Source organism: Oenanthe melanoleuca, chromosome Z (genome assembly GCF_029582105.1).
Source record: "Oenanthe melanoleuca isolate GR-GAL-2019-014 chromosome Z, OMel1.0, whole genome shotgun sequence".
Classification (NCBI taxonomy): Eukaryota; Metazoa; Chordata; class Aves; order Passeriformes; family Muscicapidae; genus Oenanthe; species Oenanthe melanoleuca.
Window position 1 is genome coordinate 54167093 of NC_079362.1, and position 27971 is coordinate 54195063.

At 38.1% G+C, this 27971-nt stretch overlaps 2 protein-coding genes across 3 annotated transcripts in view; both read right to left on the bottom strand.

The window, feature by feature from the left end:
- ARSB (arylsulfatase B) overlaps window positions 1-11524 on the bottom strand; it is a 68748-nt gene extending 57224 nt beyond the window's left edge. The window contains exons 1-4 of the mRNA XM_056514731.1: window positions 11169-11524; window positions 8240-8426; window positions 6980-7170; window positions 6213-6420 (exon numbers count right to left, since the gene is read on the bottom strand). Of these exons, the coding sequence (XP_056370706.1) occupies window positions 6213-6420; window positions 6980-7170; window positions 8240-8426; window positions 11169-11456 (874 nt within the window). The 5' untranslated portion in view covers window positions 11457-11524. The remainder of the gene's footprint in view (window positions 1-6212; window positions 6421-6979; window positions 7171-8239; window positions 8427-11168) is intronic.
- Window positions 11525-16646: 5122 nt separating this feature from the next.
- Window positions 16647-27971, bottom strand: part of DMGDH (dimethylglycine dehydrogenase) — a 39709-nt gene continuing 28384 nt past the window's right edge. For both annotated transcript variants that reach the window (XM_056514735.1, XM_056514734.1), the window contains exons 14-16: window positions 27661-27720; window positions 18141-18275; window positions 16647-17404 (exon numbers count right to left, since the gene is read on the bottom strand). In XM_056514735.1, coding sequence (XP_056370710.1) covers window positions 17189-17404; window positions 18141-18275; window positions 27661-27720 — 411 coding nt within the window. In that variant the 3' untranslated portion in view covers window positions 16647-17188. The remainder of the gene's footprint in view (window positions 17405-18140; window positions 18276-27660; window positions 27721-27971) is intronic.

Genomic DNA, 27971 nt, shown 5'->3' on the forward strand with positions numbered 1-27971 from the left:
AAGCAGCATGAACAATGCCCTTTTCCATGCCACTGGAATTTTTTCTTTTCTTACTTCTTAGTACAGCTTCCATGATACCAGCAATCCTAGCACAGACAGTTTCAGTCGAGTGCTTTCATTGTGAGCAGTCTCAGTAATTAAACAGGTTTCACTATTTACAGACCCTGCTGTGCCAAGGTCTATACCAGCACACACCATCACCAGACACGACAGAAATGCGGAAGGAAATTTTAACCCAAAACTAACAGGAACAACCTAACAAACTGCTCTAATGTCTGCAGCAAGCAAGTTAGACAAGAAACTGTCAAGAAAACTGTGGATTTGTCCAGTGATAGAAGTGAACTTGACCACTTTCTAGGTGTAGAAGATTCTGACACAAAGAATAGAGGCTTCTCAAACACTATTATGGAGAACATAATTAGTATAGTTTAATAGTAATCATAGTTTAAGGCAACCTTTTGGGAGCGGTAGGAAATTATTAAATATTATTGTTAATACACAAAATGACCTGTTTTCAGCATGAATCTTGTTCTGAGGAAAAAAACTACTAGCACAGCAATTAGCATGCTTAACTTTACACAAAACTAGCCCATTTGCAAAATTCTGTGCAAAATTCACTTCTGAGTTTCATTTGTTAATGAACTTCACTTCAAGCACTGGCATTCACTAAAAACAGGAAGAAAAATTCAAGATTCAACTTATGATGGAGTGTTAAACCATGAAGACAAAAACGAAGCCAGTATCTCTGGCACGAGTTTACTCCCTGTTCAGGAACTTGGCTTTGGAGTGTTAGGTTTTGCATGGAAAAAGCTGGGTGGGTAGGGAGGGATTAATGCCAGATGGAACGGAAGACAAACAAACATTTTCTACAAAACATTCTGGGTTTTCATGGGATTTTAAAAGGGGAGGGGAGGAGGGAGGCAATATATGGTCTATCAACATCTTTCAGTATAGATTTTAAATCCATTTCCACCTTAACATTTCCACCTTTGATAACATATTCTTAAAAATGTAGTCTCATTATTATTATCTGCACCATATGACAGAGAATGTATTTTCTGATTTCTAAATTATCACACATACTTTAATATGGAAAAAGCCTGAAAACAAAAATAGAAGCCAGCACTGGAGTACAAAACACCAACCACACGCACCTTGCACTGCCACTGACATATAACAATTCTAAACAATGCAAGTATAGTGATAATTCAGAACCTTTGCCTGTATAAAAAAAAAAATATTAAATAAAAGAAACATAAAAATAATATTGTGGAATAGATGAACCCAAATAACTAGCATGATTGAAGGTGCTTGCAGCTAAGGCATCTGCTCTTATTTCCACTTAGGAAGCAGCAGATGCTCAGGCAACAGATGTCTAGGCATCTTCCTCACTGGCAACACACCAAATTTCTCAGAAACCTCTGAAAGACCAATTAGAACAAGTCTTCAGGTCTGCAATAAAAGCATCTGGGAGCACAACCTTCAGAATTAGAACCTCAGATACCACAGACAGAGAATAACTGCTCTACTAGTTGGCTTGGCCATCTGCACTTAGAAGGCTCTCTGAAGTCCCTTGTAAACAAAAGTAAAGAAGCAGGAGTTCATTTTTGAACAAAGGTATCAAGAAGATTAAAACAATGCCTTTAAGGAAGCAGTGAAAGTCAGATTCATAGTCTCAAAGGCACTGGAAATAGGAAAAAGAAAATCCCAGTATTTCATTAGCCAAAAGCCACAATATGCTGGCTGGAATTAAAGAAAAAAGAAAAAAAAAAGAAAAAAAAAGGGGGAAAAACGGCAAAATGAAATTTTGTGGGGAAAAAAAAACCCTAGGGGTATGATAGAGACTGTATAAACATCAGTAAGTATGTCCAACACAATCTGTGCTCTTATTAATCATAATTCTACAATGATAAAAAGACCGTCTTTTGGAGTGAAAACAGTCATCACTGTCACATGCTCCATTATGGAAAGGATTTATGTGGTTTCCTTTTAGCTGTGTAAAACAAGGCTTGAAAAGTTCTACTTGTTTTGCTTTTCAAAGCCCTCTGATGGCAACTACCAGGCATTACAGTGCTAATCCACGTAACGGCAGGAAATACTGGAAGGAGTGTTGCTCCACAGTATTTTATTATAACAAAAAGCTGAAAGTTAAATAAAGCAAAGGACAGCAGCTTTAATACAGTTCTGAAGTTAGGGGTCATATTCCTTTGCTTTAACGTTGGCAAGTTTACACCAAAATTTCTTGTAATGCCTTGCAGAAACTATAATCATATCATACTCACAGCAAATCCCCATTTCTTACCTCAAATCACAGTTCTGTATTTGTAGCAAAATTCGGACTCTAAGCCCATGTAAATAGTTCTGAGCCAAATTGGTACCATTTAAATGCTTTTTATGACCTTTATTTTAAATTGAGGCCCTCTGTAGGGACATTGGTAGATACAGTCTCCTAAGATTGCTAAAAGGAAAAAATACTCTATCTCTCATTCTCTTTGATTTCAAGTGGACAAAAGGCCATGAGTACCTATTACTGCTGCATCACTTTCATCTGTTTTGCTTAAACAAGCAATAACTTCATTATCATCAATGATCTCATTAGCACAGACTTACTTGTATTTGCCATGTAAAAAACACTCCATAAAATTAAATTCTATTTCATATCAAACCACTCAAGACTTTTCAAGCTACTACTTGATACACAAATGTAACACCACACATTGAATTTGCTCACTTTTTTCTTATATACTTATAGAAATAACCTGTCTATCTATTAAAAAAGACACCAGAGGCAGATTTACAGGACATACTGATGGAGCCAGATTTTGCTAATGATCGAACATAATGAAGTTACATTTATCTCCATCAGGCCACTTTAAAGAGCAACTGAAGTTCTTTTACACATTTTACAAGACTCTTTCAAAATGTGCAGTATTTATCTGTCAACTGGCATGTTTTAATGAGCCATAACAAATAGGAAGAAATATGAAAGAGTATGATAAAAAAAAACAAACTTACCACATGATCAAAGATTACATCATATTCTATGGTTTTTAAATATGTACCCACTAAAAAGAGATCTGCAGTTTGAGGTCAACACTCCACAGGGAAGTAGTCAGAAAACTATGTTTGTTGCAGAGTTACTCGCTATAGTACAAAATGCGAAATGACCACTTGTAAATTATTCTTTGGGCAGGACTTTTAAAGCATGGAGAGATGCAAACATAGAAGTGCGAATTTTGGCCTCAACTATACAGGAAATAGTAATGAATCTAGTAAAATGTACCATAAAAGTAGGGCCTTCTTTTGCCTCTACAGACTTTCACCAACACCTTTTCAAACCACACAGATAACAAAACAGAGAGTGCTTTTCTCATAGAATGGTTTGGGTTGGAAAAGACCTTTAAAAGTCATCTAGTCCAACCCCCCCTACAATGAGCAGACTTCTTTGACTAGATCAGCTTATTTAGTGCCCCATCCAATCTGACCTTGAATGTTGCCAGGGATAGGACATCCACCACCTCTCTGTGCAACATGCTCCAGTGTTTCACCCACCTCATCATGCAAAATGTCTAGTCTGAAACTGTTCTACCTCAGTTTAAAACAATCACCCCTTGCTTTATTGCAACAGGTTCTATTAACAACTCTGTCCTCATATTTTTAGCTTACTTTAAGTACTGAAAAGCCTCAGAAGGCATCTCTAGAGCCTTCTCTTCTCCTGGCTGAACAACCCCCAGCTCTCTGTCCTAATAGTGAAGGTGCTCCATCCCTGTGATCATCTCATCTTGGTGGCCTCCTCTGGCCTCCCTCCAGCAGGTCCATGTTGTTCCTGTGCTGGGACCCCAGAGCTGGGTGCAGCACTGCAGGTGGGGTCTCAGCAGAGCAGAGCAGAGGGGCAGAATCCCCTCCCTGCCCTGCTGCCCACTCTGCTCTGGATGCACCCAGCACACGTTTGGCTCTCTGGGCTGGCAGTGCCCATGGCTGGGGCATGTCCAGCCTCTCACCCAACAGCAGCCCCAAATGCCACTGTGCAGGTATGATGATTTTATGTCTTTAACATTGCTCATTAAACTTACAGATAAATTTTATTATTCCCTAGATTCTCCCTTGCAGTCTTCATTGAAATCCTTAAATTAATTCTTAATTGCACACAATGGGAAGAACTTTTTTGGAGAGAGCTTGATCATAAAGTGTGTGTCCCCTGTTGCATCCCACCAAGCAAAAAGAGTGTCTTCCTCTCTGTGATAGAGCAGCACTTGGGGCAGGGAGAGGCAATTCTTCAAGCAGGCACTTCCTCAAGAGCTCAAGGTAAATCATATTATAATCACATGCTCATATTACAGCTACCAGTGCAGACCATGACTCTCAAAGAACCTGGAAGCCATGCAGGGAGATCTGACACAGCCCAGCTCTCTGCACGAGATGCTCAACTGCAGAGCCTCCCATATTTCTTTTCAACCATGTTCTAATGTCCCTTCTGAAACACCACCTGCAAAAGTACTAAACAAAATATAGAAAAACTGAATAATTTGACACTTTTTTCCGTTTTTCTGGTCTTATTAAAATGTTTTATGGTTACAGCACTTGGATTTTGAAACTAGGTCTTTATTGCATTGTTGTTTTATTTGTGCCTGTAAAGAATAATTGCGTGAAGTAAAGAGAGACCACTGAAAAAACCCAAATCACTGGCCCCTGTCCTGCCTGATTTAAATCAAATTTCCATGCATTTTAATCATACTAAATTTACCTCCTGGAAGTTTAACTGTCAATTAACTCAAAATAAGTCCCAATAGATACAGTAAGCACTTGATTCTCCTGATTGTTCAACTCTTGCTGAAAAATACCTGCAACTGTTTGCAAAATAATCACTGTTAAAAAACAGAGTAGGCTCTCACCATTCAGAAAAATAAATGCTCTTTAAATGAAAAAACAATTTTTTCTTTTTAATTCACTCATACCTTTTAATTCTAGCTCAGATATATTTAATTTTATTCCACAATGTACTGAAAAATCATTACTTAACTCTACCAAGCCCCATCAGCAAAGACTGGATTTTTTCCATATGGAATAAATATCACTATCGTTTTTCATATGTCTTTCAGTTCTAAATACAAAAACTTTGCAAACAGAAACAGGCATAGAAGAGTTATCAAATCCTGCTAGAGCCAAAACTCAGACTCAAATATAACATCATAAGGCAAACAGGTTTGGACTCAAAATGAATTTCCAAGATTCTGAGTGCTATAGGAAGCAGCTGCCTAACTCAAAATACATCAGTGCATTTTCATCAAACTTTAGTTGGTGCTTTTTTTTCTTTTGCTTGTCTGTTGGTTTTAGTTGTTTTTGTTGTATTTGAAGTGTTCATAGAAAATTAATATGCCATTTTCACAGCCCTAATATGTAAAGCGTGGACAAAAGAACAACTGTATGCATTGAAAGGCTACTTCCCCTTCCAATCAAACAACAGCAAATATGTTCCTGAAACCCAGCCAAGCAGCTGTATTTCAAAAAGGTTCTGTTTTATTCTTTATTCGGAAACAAAGGAGACTGCCTTGCAATGTATTATTTGCATTACTCTAATAATCTAGAAACTGGGTCATGTGCCTGTACATACAAAAACTTAGATTGTAATTTGGCTGACTAGACTGCTCACCACATTTTCAGCTGTTTTATTAACAGACCTTTGTTTCATGGGAGTAGGATGCCAGTGAAATACTTCATGAAAGACAAAAACTACATTTCACCTTGAAGTGAGGGAAAGAAATAGTTTTGGCTTCAAACTGCTTGCTGTCTGGCTGTTAGTGGTTCATGCATCATATGGCAATTCACAGACAGGACAGACTGCTTCAGAAGAAATAAATTTGTAGATAGTTCTCAGTAAGAATTCAATTCTGACAGATCCTCAGTAAAGGCAGTGTCAGTAGGATGCTTCTAACTCCATTCTACTCCTCAGATTTTACAAAGGTATTTGTACACCATGAGGAGCATCCCCCATTTGCACAGACACTATTTCAGAGCTGTTTTTGTCAAGCTTGAGAAAGCCCTAAGAGAAGGGAGAGAAACTGTTATATTACTTAAATTTCTGCTCAATTTTGGTCACTCTTCTGCTATTAAAAACTATCCAGAGGAAAGACAGAGGGGCCAGATGTCTCTGTAGTCAGGTTATTAGACACAGTAGCGAAGTTATTACTGAAAGAATACTTGAAGGAACTTACCGGTAGAGAAAATAAAAACTGTGTTGTCCCAAAGACCGTATGCTTTCAGAGCATCAGTAAGATTTCCAACCGCTTCATCCATAAGAGTCACCATCCCTGCATAATGGCGCCTCTTTTCGTCTTTTATGGAAGAATATGGCTTCATGTATTCTTCAGGGACCTCGAGAGGCTCATGCACAGACTGAAAGGCGAGATAGAGGAAGAGGGGCTGGGGTGGAAGGGATAGAATGGAAATTAGTTGAACATAAAGTACTAAGTGCAAAAGTTACTGTAGCAAAAGCAGACCTGATATATCAACAATGCAGGTAGTGTGCTTTGACTTCTTCTACGACTTCTGTATCATCTAATCCCTACACATAAACTAAGAAAGTATTGAAATATTACTTTTGAAAAGCTGTGGAAAAACATTAGGTGTATCTTTTCTTCATAATATAATTGTTAACAATTTCTTTCTATTAAACTTCTCACCCTAAACTTCCCTTCTTTTTTTAGAAGGGCAAACTACTTGCTAAACCATTTCTAAAAAATTATTAATTGTATTATAATAAAAGAAATGGAGAAGGGTAACAGGCCAGGACCATGCAGACAAAGCTGGTTTTGGCAGCAGGTGCATTTTACTTGTGCTACTTCTCACATTTAGGTCTATGCACTTACTGAATAGCCCTGAATTACAACTCAAACACAGCTCTCTCTATAAATATTTCATTAACTTTCTAAAAAACATTCCTTAATGCCAAAGTTATCAGAGTAACAGCTGTTGCCTGTACCTTCTCAGTTTTGTGACTGGCTATAAGATCTATAGCTCTTTCTGTGAATAAATTTGTGGAGTACACATTTTTAAATCCAGTTGCAACTTCTTCTCCATCTCGAAAGTCCAGAGCACAGCGTGTCACATTCTTTGCTTTGATGAGGACACAGCGGTCATGAGTATAATAATCCTCACTGCCCAGGAGATAGCCTAGAACAGGAAAAGATGTCAAATGAGCAGGCCAACATCGTGTCACATAAACACACACACCAGGAGGAGAAAAAAAGTCAAACATAAATGTCAAAACATCAGCAGTTTTGAGCTAAAACACTAATTCAATCCTGGACCACCTACTGAGACACCCTTGACACGTCTAAGTAGCTCCACATTTAATACCTCATAGGCTTCTCATTCCTAATGAAGTAGTAGTTTCAAAAGAAATTAAACATTTTGAAAGCAGTTCAATGACTTCTTATCTATACTTTGATGTCCATGAGCATGAAACTAATGCACTGAAAGCCAAAGTACTGATCTAACTGTGAGCTAGTCTGATTATTGATGGTATGAGTTTTTATGTTTGTATTTTGTTATAAGGCTTCCTCCTCTATTGGAAAGTTTGGAATTTTAAAATTAATTTAGTGGAAAACACCCAAGTATGAATCATCCTTTATGTCCACTGTAACATAGTTTCTGATCCACTGCTGACACCAGCTGGTGAAGAAAAGACACTATCATTTAGAGATATCCAAAAGAAATTAGGAAAAAATTCTACATGTACAGATTTGCTCCTACCTAGGGCTAGCCTGTTAGGCATGGAGAGCTCTTGCGTTTTAGCAGTTAAAAAATAAAACTCTTCAAATCACATGAATCTCAAAAACTACATTTGAAGTTAGATTTTAGTTTTCATCCCCAATATCCAGAAAAAATGGATGAATCTGAAAAAAAAAATATAGTCTTATGTTCTGGAAAAGAAAGAACTTGGGACAAAAATCCAAGGCACAAGAAATTTACTTGAATTTTTTTTCAGCAGCTGCAGGTAGTAATTTTTGAAGAAACAAATGTACAAAAAAAAGGAAGATACCTTAAATATAAAATAAATGTCTGCTATATTTTTAGGAGGAAAAATGGGTAAGTTAAGCAGTGATACTTTGGAAATACAAATACCCAGGAATGGCTTTACTTATAAATCAACAGTAAATCTGCTGTTGTTACAAGAATGGGGCAGTTTCTCATCCTTTTTAACACAGCACTTATTGCCCATGTTAAACCAAACCATTACCAAAGTAAGTGTCAAATCCTCTGCGGGTTGGAAGGCATTCTTTTCTGTACATCCCCAGATGCCACTTCCCCACCATGTGAGTAACATATCCTGCCTCTTGAAGTAGCTCTGGGAGGAGCTTCTCATCCAGTGGCAGACAGCTGGGCTGGCATGGCCAAATTATCTGGTGTTGTAAACCTGTGTGGATCTAGCACAGAAAAGAAGTGTGAGAGATCACTCATAGCCTGTGGGTTAATTTATAAGCAGGTTCAAAAAGAAGCACAGCAGCATTAGAGATCAGCACTAGTTTTGGGGTCTCCTCTTTTTACCAGTGTAACACTGAAGATGATGAGGAAGCTGCAGGTGGAGGGCAGGGGTTGTACGGAGGAAAACAAGAAAACAGCACTGCAAGAATTAACATCTTTCCAGGCATAAATCAAGCACAATTAAAAAAAAAACAAAACAAACCAACCCAAAACCAACCAACCAACAAATAAACAAACAATCACAAAGCCTTTTATGCTTTTAGTTAGAAACCTAACAGATAAGAATTAACATTATGGTCTGTTTGAAGACTAGAGACATTTCAAGATGGAATGGGAGATTTTAAATGGGATTGAAATGGGGAAAAATGCACATGGCAGGTGCAGCTATCAAGCTTTTGCCTGTATCAGAGAACAGTCACTGGAGGAAAGGCCAATAAAAGAAAACTATTTTTCTATTACTCTTCTAGATGGGCATTATATATACACACTTGTATGCTTATTTGCATGCTTTAAATGAGTACAAATACTATAGAAATCATTTGGATATGGGGATGGCAAAAGCTTTACACTGATCTGATATTTAATAGCTCCACTGAAGTTTCCAGTCTTAGCAAGAGGTGAATTTTGTATTTCTTTACAAAACCATCACCAACAGTACTTTGAGTAGTATACCACACTTGATATAAGGAACCTCCTCGGCTACTAACACTATTAGCTGACTTTTGTCAACTTCTCTGTCTTCTCCACAATCAAAAAGGTACTTCCCAAAACCTAGGCCTGCAAACATATGCATACAAGTGTGTATATATATATATATATATACATATATATATATATATATATATATATATATATATCTTGTTTAAATATTCCTAGCAATCTGCGTCTGTCAAAGCACAAAGCCTCCAAGATCCCTTCGAGCAGGTGACACCAGATTTTATGACTCCACTAAGCACACCAGTGTAGCAATCTGCATGATTGACTTCCAAAGCACTGCTTTGAAATTTAGCAACTCTCTCAACTGACTTCTAAAACCAATAAATCCAGATCTTAGGCAAGTGGGTAAAGCCCTTTTCCAAAAGGCCTACTACTTTCTCATTTACTTTGAACAAGGAGGTTCCAAAAATTAAATTATAGTACACATTTTATATTTTATATAAAAAACACTTAAAATATTTTAAAATGCTGTATTACAGAAAAAAATTAATACACAGAATGACACAAACTAGCAAAGCATTGTAATTTCTTGCACTGTATTGGGAAAATGAGAAAAAGGAGGAGGCAATAATAAAATCTATAGCTATAGACCAATACCATTGCTTTTCTTTCTTGCAAGGTGATTTTTCTTGCAAGGTGACTCTTTTCTTGCAAGGTGACTACCAAAATTTCAGCTCCTGAGAGGACCAGATTTAGGTTATTTTCTCAAGTTTTTAAGCAACCGTTAATCATATCCACGGATAAAACAATTTAGAAAAAGATTGCACGTATTTGCTGCATAATATAATTATTTGTTGCATAATTACTGCTGCACAGAATGTCTCCTCTATTAAAAAAAACTATTACTTCCATTTTCTAATATTATTTTACTTAGTTGCAACAAGGTCAACATAAAGATTACTAAATTATCAAACCAGATGTAGGGGATTAATTTAAATCCAATGTCCACTTTTAAGATGTGATGCAGCAGTTGCTCTTTCTTGGAAATCTCATTCAGACTATGAACTGTATTTTAAAAACAGTCACTATGAAAAGATATTTTAGGTCATTTAATTTAGAACAACTTTAGAAGTTGGTAAGATAATGTAAATTGCTTTTTCCAAATCATTATTCGTTCTTGGAGTTTCCAGGAACAGGACAAATATTGCTTGGAAGGAGTGTCACCTAGAACAAACTTTCTGCAACAGGAGATAGCCTCCACTAATACGACATTTATTTTCTTTCATTCAGGGAAGAGGGCAGTTTATTTGGCAATCACTATGGTTAACACAGATGTGCAGGACTTCTTGAGACAGAGGGGAAGTTTCTTAAACACACTTAACCCTTTGTGAGTTTCTTCCTTCTATCCATGTTGTGTGTCCACACCTTTTTTTCCCCCACTCCCCATGTTTTTGCCAAAATTGCAAAAAGGATGGGAACGGGTGGAGCGATACCAGCACTATAAAGCCCAAATCTTACATCCTTACAACTCGGGGAAAAAAAAAAAAAAAAAAAAAGAAAAAGTGGGAAAAATCAGGTAACGACTCTATTTGGACACCCAGAATAACGACCACTCCGTGCGCACTCCAAGGAGGGGTGCAGAACATCTACACCTCCTGTACCACGGGGAGGTGAATGTACCGCATTTGGGCGCTGCACTGGAAAGCACCTTGCAAAACCTTAACACGTGCTGCTCATGTGCTTCTGTCTGCGTCTCGATGGCATGCCTGTCCAGTGGAAAAATATCCACGAGTCAGAGACTAGGGCAGGGATATCCTCCACGACAGGCTGCCGCGCCTGTTAATCCAACCGAAGCATAGAGAACAGAACAATTTGCTCCTATTCCGTGTCTACTTTACTCCCGAGTCGCAAGGCAAAGCGAAGTTTGCGTGTGAGAGCAGCTGGTTTCGGCAGCGCAGCGGCACAAAGCCGCAGCCAGCGGGGAGCGCCCGCAGCACCCCGGGCACGGCCGGGAGCGCCCGCCCTACCTGGTAGCGGCCCGAGAGCAGCTGGCTGCGGGACGGCGTGCACAGCGGCTGCGTGTAGTAGCGCTCCAGCCGCACTCCGCCCGCCCCCAGCGCGTCCAGCCGCGGCGTGCGGATGCCGGAGCCGTGCCAGCCCACGTCGCCCCAGCCCAGGTCGTCGGCCAGCACCAGCACCAGGTGCGGGGCGGGCGGGCGCGCCGCCGCCGGGCGAGGCAGGCACAGGGCCAGGCAGAGGTACAGCAGCCGGCCGAAGCGGCACGACTCGCCAGCCCGCCGCGCCATCGCCGGCATCAGGAACTGGGCCGCGGGGCCCGCCCCGAGCCGGGCTCCGCCCGCCCTGCCATCCCCGGCACCGGGAACTGGGCGGTGAGGCCCGCCCCGAGCCGGGCTCCGCCCGCCCTGCCATCCCCGGCACCGGGAACTGGGCGGTGAGGCCCGCCCCGAGCCGGGCTCCGCCCGCCCTGCCATCCCCGGCACCGGGAACTGGGCGGTGAGGCCCGCCCCGAGCCGGGCTCCGCCCGCCCTGCCATCCCCGGCACCGGGAACTGGGCGGTGAGGCCCGCCCCGAGCCGGGCTCCGCCCTCCGAGCGAGCGGGGCCGGGCCAGGAGCGCGGGGAGCCGGGAGCTCAGGGGGGCGCGGAGCTGGAGCGCGGGGTTTGCCCGGGCCCGCTGCGGCCCCGCGGGGCTGGCGGGGGCAGCGCGTGGTGTGGTGCGAGTTTGTGCCAGTTGGTTTTGGTATTAGCTAAAAAACAAAATTGTAGAGGTGTTGCTGGTGTTGGCAAGGTATTTAAGCCGCTGATGCTGGCGGTCCCTTCTAATTTTGTCTTGTTTCAACTCCTACATTGAACACCCGGTTCAATCCTCGGAGCCTTTCCCAGGGGAACCGGGGAACTATGGGAAGCTTGTGTCTCAAATTTTAAGGAAGTCAGGACATCATTATGAGGACAGGACAGAGTGCATTTGCGTAAAATTATCCGGACTGTTACTTCTGCCTTCATAGCAGCTCAGTCTTTAATACTGCCTACAGAGCTTATTCTGTGTGTAAGCAGCTGCAGCACACACATGACCTTGCTGCTGACCAATGTTCAGGACAGCCTGGGAAAGACAAGTTGCAACCATCACTGAAGATGCAGCTGATCTGAGCAAAGCGGCGATTTTTCCTATAGGGAAAACTGTCAGCATCAGCTGCTAGCATGCACACACTCACAACCCCACACGCACAAAAGAGAGATCCGTATGTCTTCCCCTTCAACCCCCTATCCCGTGCAAAATCATAAGCAGCCCAGTGCTTTTTTCTCTCCATTTTGTCCATTGGGATAAGAAGCCTAGATCGAGGTCTGGCACAAGATGGTGCTTGTGACTGTTAGAGTGTAGGAAGTGAAGTAACACGGGAGCAGAAACAGCAGCAATGTCAATGGGGCTGTTCCTTCAAACCATGTAATCGTCTAAAGCAATATTGCAAACAACCACTACCTTAGTTATAATCCTGATGTAAAATCTAAGAGTGAAAGGACAGAAACAGCTTTCAGCTCTTGTTCATCCATGGAATACGCATAAATTTCAGTGGAAGATCAAATAACCATATATTTCCCATTTAGCTAGAAGGGTAAATGTGTATCACATTTTGGTAACAGGCAAAAGAACAGTCCACATTAAAATTAGTTTTTCATGGTTAGAAAGCCAAATATTGACTAGACTAGACTGCTGACTATTTCCTGACAAGTCTCTGTAGAGAGAAAGTTACTACTTGTATTAATGAAGTCTAGTGGATAAGCCTATGAAGCTACCAGCTTGGGTTCTGTTAAATCCCACAGGTTTTCGGTGGTTTGAAAACAACAGCTATGATGAGTGATGTCAGCTTTTTTTCTACAATGAGAATGTACTGCAATCTACAGTCAGTATTGGAACAAGAAGCAACAGTACAGAACTAAAGCAAGAAGTAAATTCCAGGATCACTGACAAACTGGTGTGTGACTATGAGTAGTATTTTCTTTCTTGAAATGTGATTCATACTCTTCAAAAGCTGCGAAATTACAATTTCTCTTCGTTCTAGTTCAGATCCCACAACCAGTCTCAAACATCTCACTGAACTGGTTTTTTTTTTCCTAACTTCTTCCTTATTGCAGGTTAAGTTTCATTCCAATGTTAGCACTTTTCCCACAGAAACCCTTTTTGTTCTCTCAAAATAAGTACTTTGAAAATCTGCATAGTGCAGGTGACACCAGAAATTTTGAAGTAAAATTCATAATTTCTATTCATCTTTCATATTTCCAAAGTTGTAATGGTGTACAAACATAGCTAGATAAATATTTTGTTGTAGAGAAGTGTCAAGAGTTATGTACCAGTTATCCTATTTCACTAGAACTAGATAACCTTGTTGCCTGACCATAGTTAAAACTTTACTTTGAACTAATATATAAACTTTGAACTAATATCTTAAAAATATACTGCAGATACTAGTTGAGGGAATTGGAATCCATATCAGAAAAAAATATTTTTCTCAGACAGTATTCTCTAGAATCAAAAGAATAAATCCAGGAAATAGTCAATGTTCAGTCTCTTATGTTTCAGTTTATATTTTCTGAATTTGGGGTTGAACAATTTGGATGATGTTTTGAGATTAGTGATTAAAGAAGTCATTAGAGTGACACAGAAGGTTACAGTATCAGTGTGGATTTATCATGCCATACAAAGCATGAACTGAACACTTTTTGGCAAAGCACATGGAAACTTGGAACAAAAATTCAAATAGTAATAGTAACATCTACTCTTGTGAGCAAAAACTCTGGAGGTGGAAAAATACAGGAAAATGGCAAGCAAAAGTATCTGAGAAACTGCTTTTTACATATCCTGATCTGAGTATTTTTAAAAATTTCATAGATATTGAACTGACATTTTTTCACCTCGTTGCAATGTGTCTCCTCTGTTAACTGATGAGGTTGAGAAAGACTCTTAAGAAGTGCCTACCAGTCTTTCTACACTGGTATTTCTGTTTGATTGGTTAGAAGCCCTCTTAAAGCTCAGTACTTAAACATTCTCACTCTTATTCACTTCCTCTTGGCACAAGTTTAGCAAGACCATATCTCAATCTGTAATGAAAAGAAGTGACAGGAAACTGCAATAGCTGCTGAACACTTCCCCCACCTCATTTCTTCAGGTTTATGTACTTTTTTTTCTTTTTTTAAAATACTTAAAAGAATTGACTTGCGTATGTGAACCTGAATGTGGGAATGATTTGTAAAGCTTTGTCTTGATACTGTTTTATTTATCTGTGCTGTGCAGAATGCAATGTTGATGAATATTCAGCAAGCTGACTTGGGTATGAGAGCAGTAAAAAGAAGACAGGTCAAGCTTTGAAAGTGCTAGGAAGCACCGCTATCACTTCTAATTCTCAGCCATCCTTGCTTAAAACTACTTCTGATATCTCTGCTCCTGAATTCATTGTTCAAGAGAAAGCACAGACATTCTTAAGAAGTAACAAGAGAGCAACAAGATACTCCATTTGCCTTACATGTGGTCAGTGATGAACCAGAAGTTGTTTTAGTCTTGTAAACTGACTCAAGGAAGAAACTATATTGCCTTGACCCAGAAGCATCATGACACATTGTTAGCTTATCTAAATCTTGAAGCTAAATGAAACTTAGAACCATGGAATATGCTGAATTGAAAAGTATCCACAAGGCTCATTGAGTCCAGCTCCTGGCATTGCACAGGACAGTCCCAAAAATCACACTGTGTGCCTGAAAGCATTGTCCAAACATTCCTTGAACTCTGACAAGTTTGGTGCCATGACAAGGAACTTCCTCCTGTGTCTAAAAACCCTGTGGGTGAAAAATATTTTCATAACATCCAACCTAAACCTTCCCCAACTAGGCTACAGGCCATTCCCTTGGGTTCTGTCACCACAGAGAAGAGATCAGTGTCTGTCCCTCACAAAGAAGTTGTGACCTCAGCCACTGCTCATACAGCTCCCACTAATTGGCCAAGGCTTGATCTTGGTGAGACCTGGTGACAAGAGCTGTCAGTGAGTAACCCCCAAAGAAATAAGTGTCTGGGTTTGTAAAATACTACACTGTAAAATGAGAGAAGTCTGCATCGGCCTCACAAAGAAATTAGGGGTTGGGAGGTTACAATTGGAAACGCAGTACAAGCTGCTGGAGGGTATACCTACTCAGGTTCTGAGCTCACTTGACTGTAGGGATTGTGTCTGCCATGCATTACTCTCGCTCAAGCTGCAGAAAGCCTATCCCTTCTGCAGTCAGATTGATCCAGCTGATATTAATCTTTCCTCTGAGTCAGGAAAGGAGTTACAAACCTCACTGTGTCAGACTGGGATATGGAGGCATTGTTGGAACATTTTTGGCATAGAAAAGCTGATTAGGAGAGTACAGGTGGATCTGTCTCAAAGTAACTGTTACACTACATTCCAGGACGTGGTGTTTAGTGAATATGCATAATCTTGAGAAATACTAAAATGTATGTTCCTAAGCATTGTTCTTTTCCTCCGTAGTCTAAATAAAACCATATAGCATCATGTTCTACTTCCAATTTCGTAAGTGCTCACAGAGTCATGATGGTTAAGTGCCTCATTACAGATAACGTTATCTTTATAAAAAGTAACATTTTGATGGTTCAGCAAAATAGAACTGAATCACTTATGAAAGTATAGCAGAGAATAATTTCTGAATGATTTTTCACTCAAGATAGTACTACATTCAAACTTGGCAAAGTTCATGTATTAAATTTTCACCTGCTTTGCAAAAGATATTCAAAACAGCACAATGTAATGTCAGCTTACTTTATCAAGAGTGAGTGTTCATTATTCAAATTGTTTTTCTCCTGGTATACACTATTTATACATTTGCTTCTTTGCTGAAGATTTAGAGGCACCAATTCCTTGGAAAAAACTGCATTTTGGACATGATTAATACATACTTTGAAAACATTTTTCTATAGCCAAAAGGACAGCATTACTTAGTTGGAAATTTTAACATTATTATTCAAAAGAATTTTTGAGAATATTATTGAATTCCAGATGCGTTTTTTATCAATTTAGTGTGTTCCCATCATACACATCATCCCAATGCTGCTTACTTGGGTTATTGACTATTTAACACTCAATAAAGCTCCTTTGCTGTGAATTTAATTATATTTTTTCATTGCTAATATTTCTGTGTAATAATATATGGCTCTCACTGTTTCTTAAATCTATAATTAACAGTAAGAAAGAAATCACCACCTTTGGTGCCAGTCTAGTAGTTCGGATTTAATACAGTAAATCTGTAATTTAAGCTTTGTTCAGAAATTAAGCAATAACATACTGTTTGTTGTAGAGTATTACATATAATATGCCAGATGATTTATGTAAAATTGTGAAGAATGGGCTTCCTATAACTGTTTCATTGAGAAGAACTAGATTTTGCTCTTCTATGAGAATTTCTGCCAGGCTGACATGCAGAGAAAAAAAGTCAAAAGTTCAGATTACTTTTAAGAATGCCTTTATTATTTCAATGGTTAATATGATGTCTTTTAATCCCTTATGAAGCATTCTGTGTAGCACCAGTGACATGATTTTATGGTAAGCTTGCTATTCAGGTGTAAAGAAGACAGATAAGCTATTTTACCTCAAGGGCCAGCAAAGGAGGAACTGTGAGTGTGAGGGAAGGGGAGGAATTTGTTATTGGACAGAATCAAGCGCACATTTCTCATATGGATTAATGCAGATCTGCCAACCAATGTGGTAGCAAGCTGGATCAATGATGTACTCATTCCCTGCCACTTTCTGCTCACAAGTGCTTCTGGGAAGCAGAACACACAGTGGCTCATCAACTCTGCTCAGCTCTCTAATGTGAGCAGTGCATACAGGGAAGTAGGAAGTAATACCATTGAATTTCTCACTCATGTAAGGCAATGAAAATCTTGTGTTTAGTAATTTGAAAATCTGAGTAGTTTAATTTTCTTAATTTTATGCATATTAATGACACTATTTCCTACTACACAATTTGCTGTATCCTCATCTGTGTTTATATTTTGGGACTTTCACCCTTTCTCTGAAGGCGCATTCTTGTTGGTTCAGTCAACACCAATGGCTCCTGTATAATGGTTGCTGGATAATTTTTACCTAGAAGTTCAACTTCCAATTTCTGTCCAACTTTGCTGAGTTCCATGGGAACATAAGCGAAAGCCAGACTCTTCTGAGCTCCGTAACTGAAACATCCAGATGTGGTATTGCCAATAACCTGAAAAAAACAAAAATAATTGTACTTATTTTCAAGATGCAGTGAGATTTTCTCAAAAATAAATAAACCAAACAACAACAAAAAAACCCAAAACCAAACCAAACCAAATCAAACCAAACCAAACCAACCAAACAAAGCCAACCAACCAAACAAACAAGCCCAATCCAGCCAACAACTCAAAAAACTAGATATCTCACATTTTGGTTTATATACTTCAGATATCATGCAAGTTCATAATATTCTCAACAGAGAGTAACATCACCTGAAACTGGGAAGTTTTTGCTTTTTGAAAAAATATACTATTCTTATGTTCAATTAAGTTGGAACATATACAATACACATGTGTATGTTTATTATCTGTAACAATTTAACTACCACTTGATTTGAAATACTCAACACATAATTTGTGCTGGAGTATGGAGCCCCAAACTTTGCTTGCTGTTTCACTTCTTTTGAGTAGCAAAAGTGTTTTCTTAGGACAGCAGTAAACTTACAGAAGAAGAGAACGGATAACAATATTTTAGTCTGTTCCAACCCTAGTTTCAGTGACTTGACAGCATTTCACATCTCTGTAGGTATTTAGTCTTTACTTCTTGCTTGAGATTAGAGCGTTTATCATACCTTCAAATTGTTCTATGCCAGTAAAATAGAAATAATGCATTCATACTTGAAACACAAAGATTCTGCTCATGGGGAATTAAGACTGAGATTTTGCAACATGAACTATAGTCCTTGCCTTGCCATTGTGCCACACACTTTCATTTCCCTCTGGATCAACATTATCTGTTTCCAGGGTGAGATATACCAGTCGTTGTTTGAGCCCCTTTTCTTTAATCTGCTTCAGTGCTTCTTTTCCTGTAAAGTCTGCTGCCTGAAAAAATACAAGATAATTATACAAATACAAAATAATTATATATGTTTATTTGAGGTCTCCAATATGTTTAGAGATATAAACATTTAAATATATCTTAGTGTCTTTGCCCATCAAATAAGTATTTAGTATGAAATACAGATGAAATCAAACCCTTGGCAGATAGTATATCTTGCATCTTAGTATTTTTATACTGGTATATTATACCTTGCTAACTTAATTGTCTTTATTGGTTTTCCTAGATCTCAGCCTTTAATATCCATAATTCCAACTTAGTAGAAACACATATACAGTGAGCCATATTAGAAGACTACCTGCCCAGTTAAGGTTGCAAGCTAGAAGACTGTCCATCATTTCAGTGTCTATGACAAGAAGTGCATTCCAATACCCAGATCCTTGAAGTCTTGGCCTTGCTCTGTCAACATACTTCTTTTGAAGCCATCATCAATTTATGACAGTAACATGTCAGTATTCCACTTTGATGTCTCTGCCAGGCTGCACAGCTGGCAGTTTACTCCATATTCTTGTTTTAAGGTAGGTACATTTTTTCCCATATCTGCCATTTTATGGGATAATACAGCATGTTTTGTAAAGAATGCTGCTATGTCTGGAATTTTCTTTTTCAGCCTGCTTAGAAAGGTACAATTAGATTCTCATATTTGCAGAAGCCTGCACAAGTGTATGACAAGTATGGGGGTAATCATTGGCAAGTCTCAGAACCCTCAAGGGTATATAGGACAGTATTTGCTCTGTCTGATCACACTGAGCTGATTCCAGTAGCCTGTTTCCATCACAGAATCATTTAGGTAGGAAGGGGCCTCTAAGCTCATTGAGTGCAATATTTCACCAACCATGCCTTAGCAACAACAGCATGGCACGAAATGTCATGTCCAGTTGTTTCTTGAGCATCTCCAGGGATGGTGACACCACCACCTCCCTGGACAGTCCTTTCCAATGCTTTTCCAGGAAGAAATTCTTCATTATGTCCATTTTTTCTCCTATGGCATAGATCAGACAGAACAAAAGAATTGTATTCAAACTAAATTTCCAAAATCCTCCGCAAATCCCTGCAAAGTCCTCTAGCTTTCTAGCCTTTGCTTCACTAGCAGTGAAAGCCATTTGAAGGCAGTTGATCTTAGATCTGAAGCAGGAATGATATTAATTTGATGAGTGTTTAAGGGAAAATAAATGAAATATAGTTGAAGACTTCAAAATACTATTTCTTTAATTTCAGTAGAGAATTATTGCACTCTCAGAATTAAAAGCAACATGTATGTGCAATAATATTATACAGTTAGTTCATGTGTTCTTATATTTCTTGAGGTCCATGCAAATCCATGGGTAGGCTCAGAAGAAATTATTTAAGTGATGAAGAGTTTTTGCACTATGAAAGGCTAGGCTCTGTAAGCAGTTGTGAAAAACAGCTTATGAACCAGTTAAGGAGCAGTTAGTCTGAACATCAAGGTGGTTCAACTGGGGATAAAGCAGATACTGCCCATAAAGATCAGAGCTTTTCTTTTTTGGGGAAAAAACACATGAAATACACCTCAGATCAGAAAAAAAGACTGTGAAGATTCATTTTAGAATAGAATGTCAGAATACTGCTGCAAAAGATAAAGCAAAGATTTCCTACCAGACAATAATCAACTACTGGTAGTTCCCTCTCACTTTTCTACTTCATGGTAGATGCAACTATAGGAAACACCTAAAACTAGCAATGCACATACGACTGTATACCACAGCATGACTCACAGATTAAAATGCTTTGCATAACAAAGAGAACTACCAAGAAGTAAACATTCTACAGGGATACTGAGCATTGAATCAATTCCTTCCTATTCATGCTAATATTTAGTCACATGGAGCACTGTAGAGCTGAACACAAGTATTCAAATGCAGTGCTATAAGCCCTAGGTATGCGAACCACTAGAACAAGCAGCTAGCAGGATTTAGAATCCACCTAAGTGTGGGTCATTTTCTGCCTGTTGCTTGCAGATAAAGAATTAAATCCTTTCCCAATTAATTTTAACTGGGCCAAGCTTCTGGCCACCTGGAATAAACCACCACACAGCTATTATCCTAACTAAAGACACATATGAGTGATTTAATGTAAAGGGCTTGTTCTTTACTAATTTCTGATAATTGAAGGTTAAGAACATTCCAGGCTTGGAATTCCAGGATGTAACCTATAATTCAAACTCTACGAAATACACACCTCTCAGATATATATATATATACATACATATATATATATATCTGTATGTATATGTACACAGCAAAAATGTGTGTATCTACATGTATAGATACATAAATGGATGCATACATACTTGAACACTACATGAACATGAATAAAAATGTATGTGTGAAAATATATGTGTATATACAATGTAGAACTTCCAAAGCCTATATACACTTCTAAATATTTAAAGCGCCTTCTTAAATTCCAACTATAGGAATTCAACTAGGTCAGTGTTGTATTGCATTGTTTGGTACAGCCTCAGTTTAGTTTACTTCTTTCACAGTTCTTGGGTACCCATGTCAATTTCACACTAATGTATTCCCACCATTATTCATTTTTGCCATTTAAGAGTATGTGCATGGGATTGTTCATCCCAATTAGAACAGAATTTGGAAGCTGATGCATTCAACCTCAGTCAGGCTGCTTTTGGTAACAAACACTTCCTCTTTCTAGGAAAAAAATAGTCAGTTTGCATACTGCTTCTATTTGCTTTATCTTGTCATACAAAATACAATTTTAATAAATCCTATTTAAACCAATATAATCCAATATATGAATATAAAGAACCCCAAAACCAACAAAACAGAATAACAGAAGCAAATGAAAACACTAAACAATTCCAGCCTTGAGCAAATATAAAATTTAAAGCTGCTCTTCACTGTCTGAGTTTAAAAAAATTACTTTACATGTAGAAACAATGTAAAATGTTTACACTAGTTGAAGTAAAGTCCAAAAAAGCTAATCTTACAATACAAATCTTAAATCAAAAATACAAATCTTTAATCTTAAAGACTTCTTTACTTTGGCATGAATTTCCAAAGCATTAAGCTTGGCAGATGTAATGGTTTTCACATAAAATAAAAATGCTTCTTAGAAACCAAAGATAAAGACAGTATCTACTGCTTAGCTTCATTTTATTTGATTGCAGTTCATCAGATGAAAAGATGGGCTGCTCCTTTTTACTTGTGTGTTAGATAAGCTTAGATAAATCTAAAATGAAAAATCATATCACAAAGACAAATCAGCCAAATGTTTAAAATAGCACATAGCTAAAGGGATAGCACTGATTAGCTAATCTATCTATATATATAGTATATATACAGTATATATATATTTGTCTTATACTTCTTATCAGGCTTTTACTTTGTGTTAGTTGCCATGAGTTTGCAGCACAAGACAAATCCAGTTTTTAAAAAAGAGTTTACAAGACAATAACCAATGTGATTTTTTTATGCACAGTAGGATACCTTGAGGAGTTCAACTTACTGTGTTTCGAATGTACGTGGCTTTCAATGGCACCCTAATCTAATTCTAATCCTCTGTAAAAACATCTTCTAGTTTAAGGGAAGCAAAGGTATAGAAACTACCTATAAGCCTTTCAAAAACTTTTTTTCATTGTTTTTCTTTTGTTTGTTTTTGTTTTTTGTTTCTCACACCATGCAGTTTATTGGAATCATGTCAAAAGTGTCTAAAAAGAAATATGTTATATCTGTTCAATAGTTACTTGCAGCAAAGATATACAACTCTCTCAACAAGGAACTGCTGTAATTTATTCAGTATACCATCTAGGATTGTGAGCATAGAGCCAAATCATGAACACAAAATAACCCCACTGAATAAAGTAGCACCAACAGCTTCTGTCATCTATTATAAACATAATGTTACAACACTCTGGATGCAGCCTCTATACAGTATTTTGAAATTTTTTGTAGCTAGATGCTCTTTAATTATCTGGGGTAGCATTCCAAATGATATCTGCCTCACCAGCCTGATAAATGAAGACAATTTTTCTTCTCAGAGAGCAAATATTTGGCAAGTTTCCTTTTCTGTAGAAAATCAAAGCTACAACTTACACCAGACAAAAGTTTTGTAAGGGGGGTGGCCAGTCTGTATGGCACCTGCAACAATGCATCTTTCATTCAATCCACCTAAGCCCTTCTTGTATACAGTCAGCTGTAGGAAATTGATATGATATGATATGATATGATATGATATGATATGATAGAAGCAACCAATGAATTACTGTGTTGTTTTGGCTCAAAATCCTTTATTGGATGCTTATTTCTTTAGAAGGTCAAACCACGGGGAGTCACCTAGATGTGCATTTTATATAGATGACAAAATCTCTGCAGATCCTTAGGATATAGGATATCCTTAGGATATTGGAACATATCCTTAGGATATGTTTCCTAACCTGTATAAATCTATGAAATAAGTCCTCTGTTTTTCTGACCCTCTGGACACCAAATGAAGTAATTATAGAATACAGTTCCACTCATTCCTGAACTTCAATTTGAGTGGAGACAGGACTTAGATGGAAAAGTACACTCAATATGTTATAAGCATAATAAATGGGGACTGAAAGGGGAGGAGGGGGAAGAAGTAGCACGCCCCATCTCAAATTTCCTATCCATCACTCCATCCCTTTTCCTGTGCCCAGGCTCCTTAGCCCTTCTTCAGTAAAGCCTCCGCTCTTTCTTCTTCCTCCTCTTCCCTTTCTTCATGTAGAGTAAAGCTGGCATGGAGCACAGTCTTATTCCAGGTTATGGAGTGGTGGATAGGAAATTTGAGATGGGGCAGTGACCACTATTGTAGTCATTTCTCTCACAACAAAAGGGATGCAAGCTGGAGAAGTGAAGCAAGGGCAGACAATGGCAGTCAGGGAGAGACGCAGGAATTCTTGAAGCTCAGGCCGTTCCACACCAAGACCATGGAAACACAAGTTGGACTGAAAGAACTGAGGGACAGTTTTGGCAAGTGGCCAGGACATAAACAAATAACTAGAAATAGGAGCGAATAAAACTGTAAATCTAAGCATGCTATCAAAGCAATAAAAGGGTGGAGGCACATCCTTAGAACTGCTCATTCTAATTTCCTGAGAGATAATATCTTACATATTGTTATGTTGGAGGTTAGGTCAATACTCAAGGACTGGATCTTGTCATTCACGTACCTATTATGAAGCTGATGGGTGTGACAAAACTTCAATTCGTAATGCATACCAAAGCAATTTAATATTAATGTGTCTAACAGGTGGAATAGTTAAAAACCAGCAAATGTCAAAGTGAGAAGAAGAGGTAGCACTTGCAGCCTGTGAGATGTGTTTTGACAAGGACATTCAGGCACTCACTGAGTAGGGATGGAGGAGATGAAATGCAATTAGTGATAAGCAGACAAGGAAAAAAGCAAGAATCAAAGGATAAGGTTTTAGGTTGGTAGTAAAAAGGAAACAAAAAAAGGGGTTGGGGGAAGCCGGTAGAAAAGACATAACAAAAAATAAGAGATTCTGCATATAGAAAAATCTGGAAAGAAGTTTGGAATTGAGCACAAAATGCCTGCTCCAGTAAACAAAGAGGGTTGAGGCAAAGAAACACTGCCTCCGAAAACAGCAGTTTCTCCTAGTGGAAACAGACGAAATATGAGTCAAGCGCTCGGATCCTGACATACAAGAGCACACTAGAGCAGAGTCCCAAAGGGTTTCCTTAACCTACTGTGCTCCCTTCCCACGCCGCGGTGTTGTTCCCATGTCACTGATTCTTCAGCGACCAGGAGATGGCAGTCTTGGATACAGCAACACAACACAAACCCACCGACAGCCAACTGCGGGCTTTGAGCTCAGAAAAACCCTCCTCAAAGAATTCATTTCCGTGGGATGATACGAAGGTTTTTCACTCTAACATCAAGTTTCTTAGGGATATCTGGTCCATTACAGTCAGGAAAAAAATAAGGTTATTTTAAACACTCAGAGGTGATAGACTGTACCCTTGAACACTCAAAAACCTGAGCAAAGTGCAAATGTACAGAACAGTATTCCTGGATGTGGACCAAAAAGAACTGCATATTTTCTTAAAGATATTCTGTGTATTTCTTGGCACAGTGACTAACATTACGACTCTACTGAATATTTAGTAGCAGAGTGCTTATTAATGAGATGAGATTATCTAACAACTATATAACTAACTTACTAAATGTAATTGAACAGCCAAAAGAAAGCAGGTATTTAAAAAAAAAAATAAAAATCCCTAATCTGGACAGAATTTTGCTGCAAAGTTGTGAAAGTATTTTATACTCTAAATTATAAATTAATCCTATTAGTGTCCCTCCACTTTTGTTAAATGGCAGCCCATCCTGTTCATATGTGCAAGGAAGCGACTATAACATTAGTGAAACAGGGATTATCAGCAGACTAGAGGAGACCACACAGAACAATGCCTCAGATAAAACGAAAACTGACACAGAAGCCCTGTGGAAATAGGTTTACTTATTGCCATGTTATAATTTAAACCCTGTGAGGAAAGAGAGTCAGCTTTAGCTTTGAAGAGGTTTTCCTATTATTCATCTCACAAAAATTACTACTCCATCTGTACATGAAGGTGATGTAAACACTAAATTTTCTAAACACAGAGACCATCAGAATTTTATGGAGACTTTACATCTCTTCATATATATTCCCCAGATATTTCAATGTCTCCCTGTAGAAATTAAAATTCTTTTTGATCGTATTTACCTTCACTGGTATCTGGCTCTTCATTCATTTTAATCTGTTTAGAAACAGTTTTCATGTTCCAAGACATTCAAGATTTGCATATGCTGAAGTCTTTTCACAACTGTTTTGTGAGCTATTTCAGCTGCTTGTTGCACAGTAAGAACTCCAATAACTAAGTGAACAGTGCCATTTGGTTCTAATTTACACAGATATTAGCACTTCCCCCAGCTGAAAGCACATGCTTAAAGGAATAATCCTTGTGGGAAGCGGAACAGACAAAAATGTGAAAAAGAAGTATTTAAGTATCTGCTGCTTGTAATTTTTATATAGTTTACCTTTTTTGAGGGGAAATTTTCCGTAACAATAGAAACAGGCAACAAAAGAGTGTTTTCCTTGTGTTCAGTCAAAGCAGCCTGTAAAGAATGGTGAAGTCTGTGCTATGCCAAATGTGCAACAAAAACAGAGGCATGGGACTGGGACTCAAACTGCCAAGAAGGAGAGTAAATAACCTCACACTGCACTTCATGCTACAGTGTTTAGAGTGCTTCCAATAGCTGAATTAGCTCAGGTACCTCTGAAGTGTCAACATACAGTCACAACTGCCCTCATTTAAGTCAATAAAAAAATATTGATTATTTCCTTTTTCACATTAGTTCAGCAAAACTGGCAAATGCTTCAGGGCTGACACACCGCATTTCTGCAGGACATTCATTCATGCCCATTTGTCTACAATGTGAGTACCTGCTCTGGAGAACTGCTCCAGCCCTGCATTTCAACCATGCAGAGGGTGTGCAGAGCAACTAAGGAATCAAGTGCTTCTTGCACATTAATGCCTTCCTATGATCCTATGGCTACCTTGGCAAGGAACAGCTTTCCCTGCTTATGGTTGCTTTCCTACTTATGCTAAAGGAAAGGAAAAAAAAAGAAAAACAAAGGGATGTATCAAAAGGAAGTGGAAAGAAAAACAAGCAAATTTTTTTTTTATTGCCTTTCCTGCAATTCTGCTAATCTCTCCTCAAGATGGAAAGGATTTTTTTGCAAATGCAACTTAATTCTAATCTATAGAATTCTGTATTTTCCCTTGCATGTGTCACTTCTTTAGATGAAGGCAAAATTGTGTTACTGAATGGAGAGAGCTGTAACTGCACTACATGCAGGAACTCCCAGTGACATCCTTGGGAGCAGCCTGCCTCAATCCTCCGTAGGTTGAAGAACTTTGCCTTCTTTAGACAGTTAAACAGTGAGAGGAAAAACACCTTCCTCGGCTTGTTCTGTTTGATCAGTGAAATTGTCTCATAAATATAAAAGCATCATTTTAATTTAACATGCTTCTGTAATTCTTTCCTGTGCAAAGTTTAAGATTTGCTTTTTATTTAGAGCTGTAACTTAAAGTCTGGGATTCTTCTTATCAGTTCTACTGTGCCTCCACATAACAGGGCAAATATACTGAGCACCATTTATTATCTGATTTATTACCATTTCAGGTATAAAGGGAGCATAAATAATAACAGTTTGTTGCTATACCACACTGCATCATTGTCAAGATTAAATGATTTGAAAACACTTTTTCTTCTTGATCTCCCTTATATACTTTAATTTACAAATTAAAAATTGAAGGAAAAGATCAAGTCAGAAATAGGCTGTCATTTAGGAACCTCACTTGCAATCTCTAGGACCAGATTCTCCATGTTAGAAATTTCAGATCCATTGTGCATGCAACTACTGTTTGAGTTGAAGGAGTAACTGAGAACAGCAGATGGCTTTAGATCTTCACAGATTTCATCAGATTTCATGAAAAGGTCCTCTATTTGACACAGTTTAGACATATAATATGTGATTCATTTGGACCCACAAAGAGAATTACAAGCAATTTTTTGTATCTCTTAGACTAAAACAGAATTTGAATTGCTAAAATATTAATTTTTAAAAAGTGAGGGGATAATTAAAGGAGATCGAACAATATCTTTTTTTTTTTTTTTACTACACAGTTGAATTCAACTAGCTCCATTCTCTAACCTTCAAATCATGTGAGGACAAGTTATGAGCAGAGGACCTCCTCAGAAATTTCATTGAAAACTAATTATTCTTTTAACCAATATACTAATTTAGCTTATATTTAACTTATTGTTGTCAGTTGTCCCTAACAGTTCTAAAAAATATACTTTTCTTCAGTAATTGTACCAGAGTACAGTACAGTATCAGCTTTAACAAGAATTAACAGGAAGAATATTAACACAGTATGGATAGGTTTGTTCAGCTTGTGTGTATATATGTGTATATATAGTTGTATATATATGTATTATGTGTACGTATAGATACATATATATGTGTGTGTGTATGTATATGTGTGTGTATATATACTATATGGTTACAAAAGTACATGAATGAAATTTCTCTCTAAAAATAAATCACAAAGAGTTATTTTTCACATAGACAACATTAAGCATTTGCAATTTCTTGATCTAATGTATAATTTTGATAGCAAGAAACTCGGAGAGATTTTTTTAAACAAGCTGCTACTAGTAAACTAAACATAATTACAGTTGTGTTGTTGATTTACTAAATCTATTTTATTTTCCAGCTAATGGCATTTTTCATGTTTATACACTTAAGGAATAATCTTGGACATAATACAACATTTTGAATATAGTAATACATACCTTGTTTAGCTTTACAAAATACTCCAGTCCAGCTTCCAAGGGATTAGTGTCACAGTTCATCTGTTAAAAGATATAAATTCACCATCCATACATGATGGACCATCATAGCTTTTGGACTGGGGGGGATTATTTATTCATTCTATAAAATCCTTCTATTTACTCTTGTGTCATAGTCTTCCACACTGTGCTTGCACAACTTCTGTTTGAATACACTGCATGCTTCCAGCAAGAAATGTATCAACTAGCATGCCTAATATGACATAAAGATATGTTAACCAGTCACCTAAGTTTCCATATGCAATGTAAACACT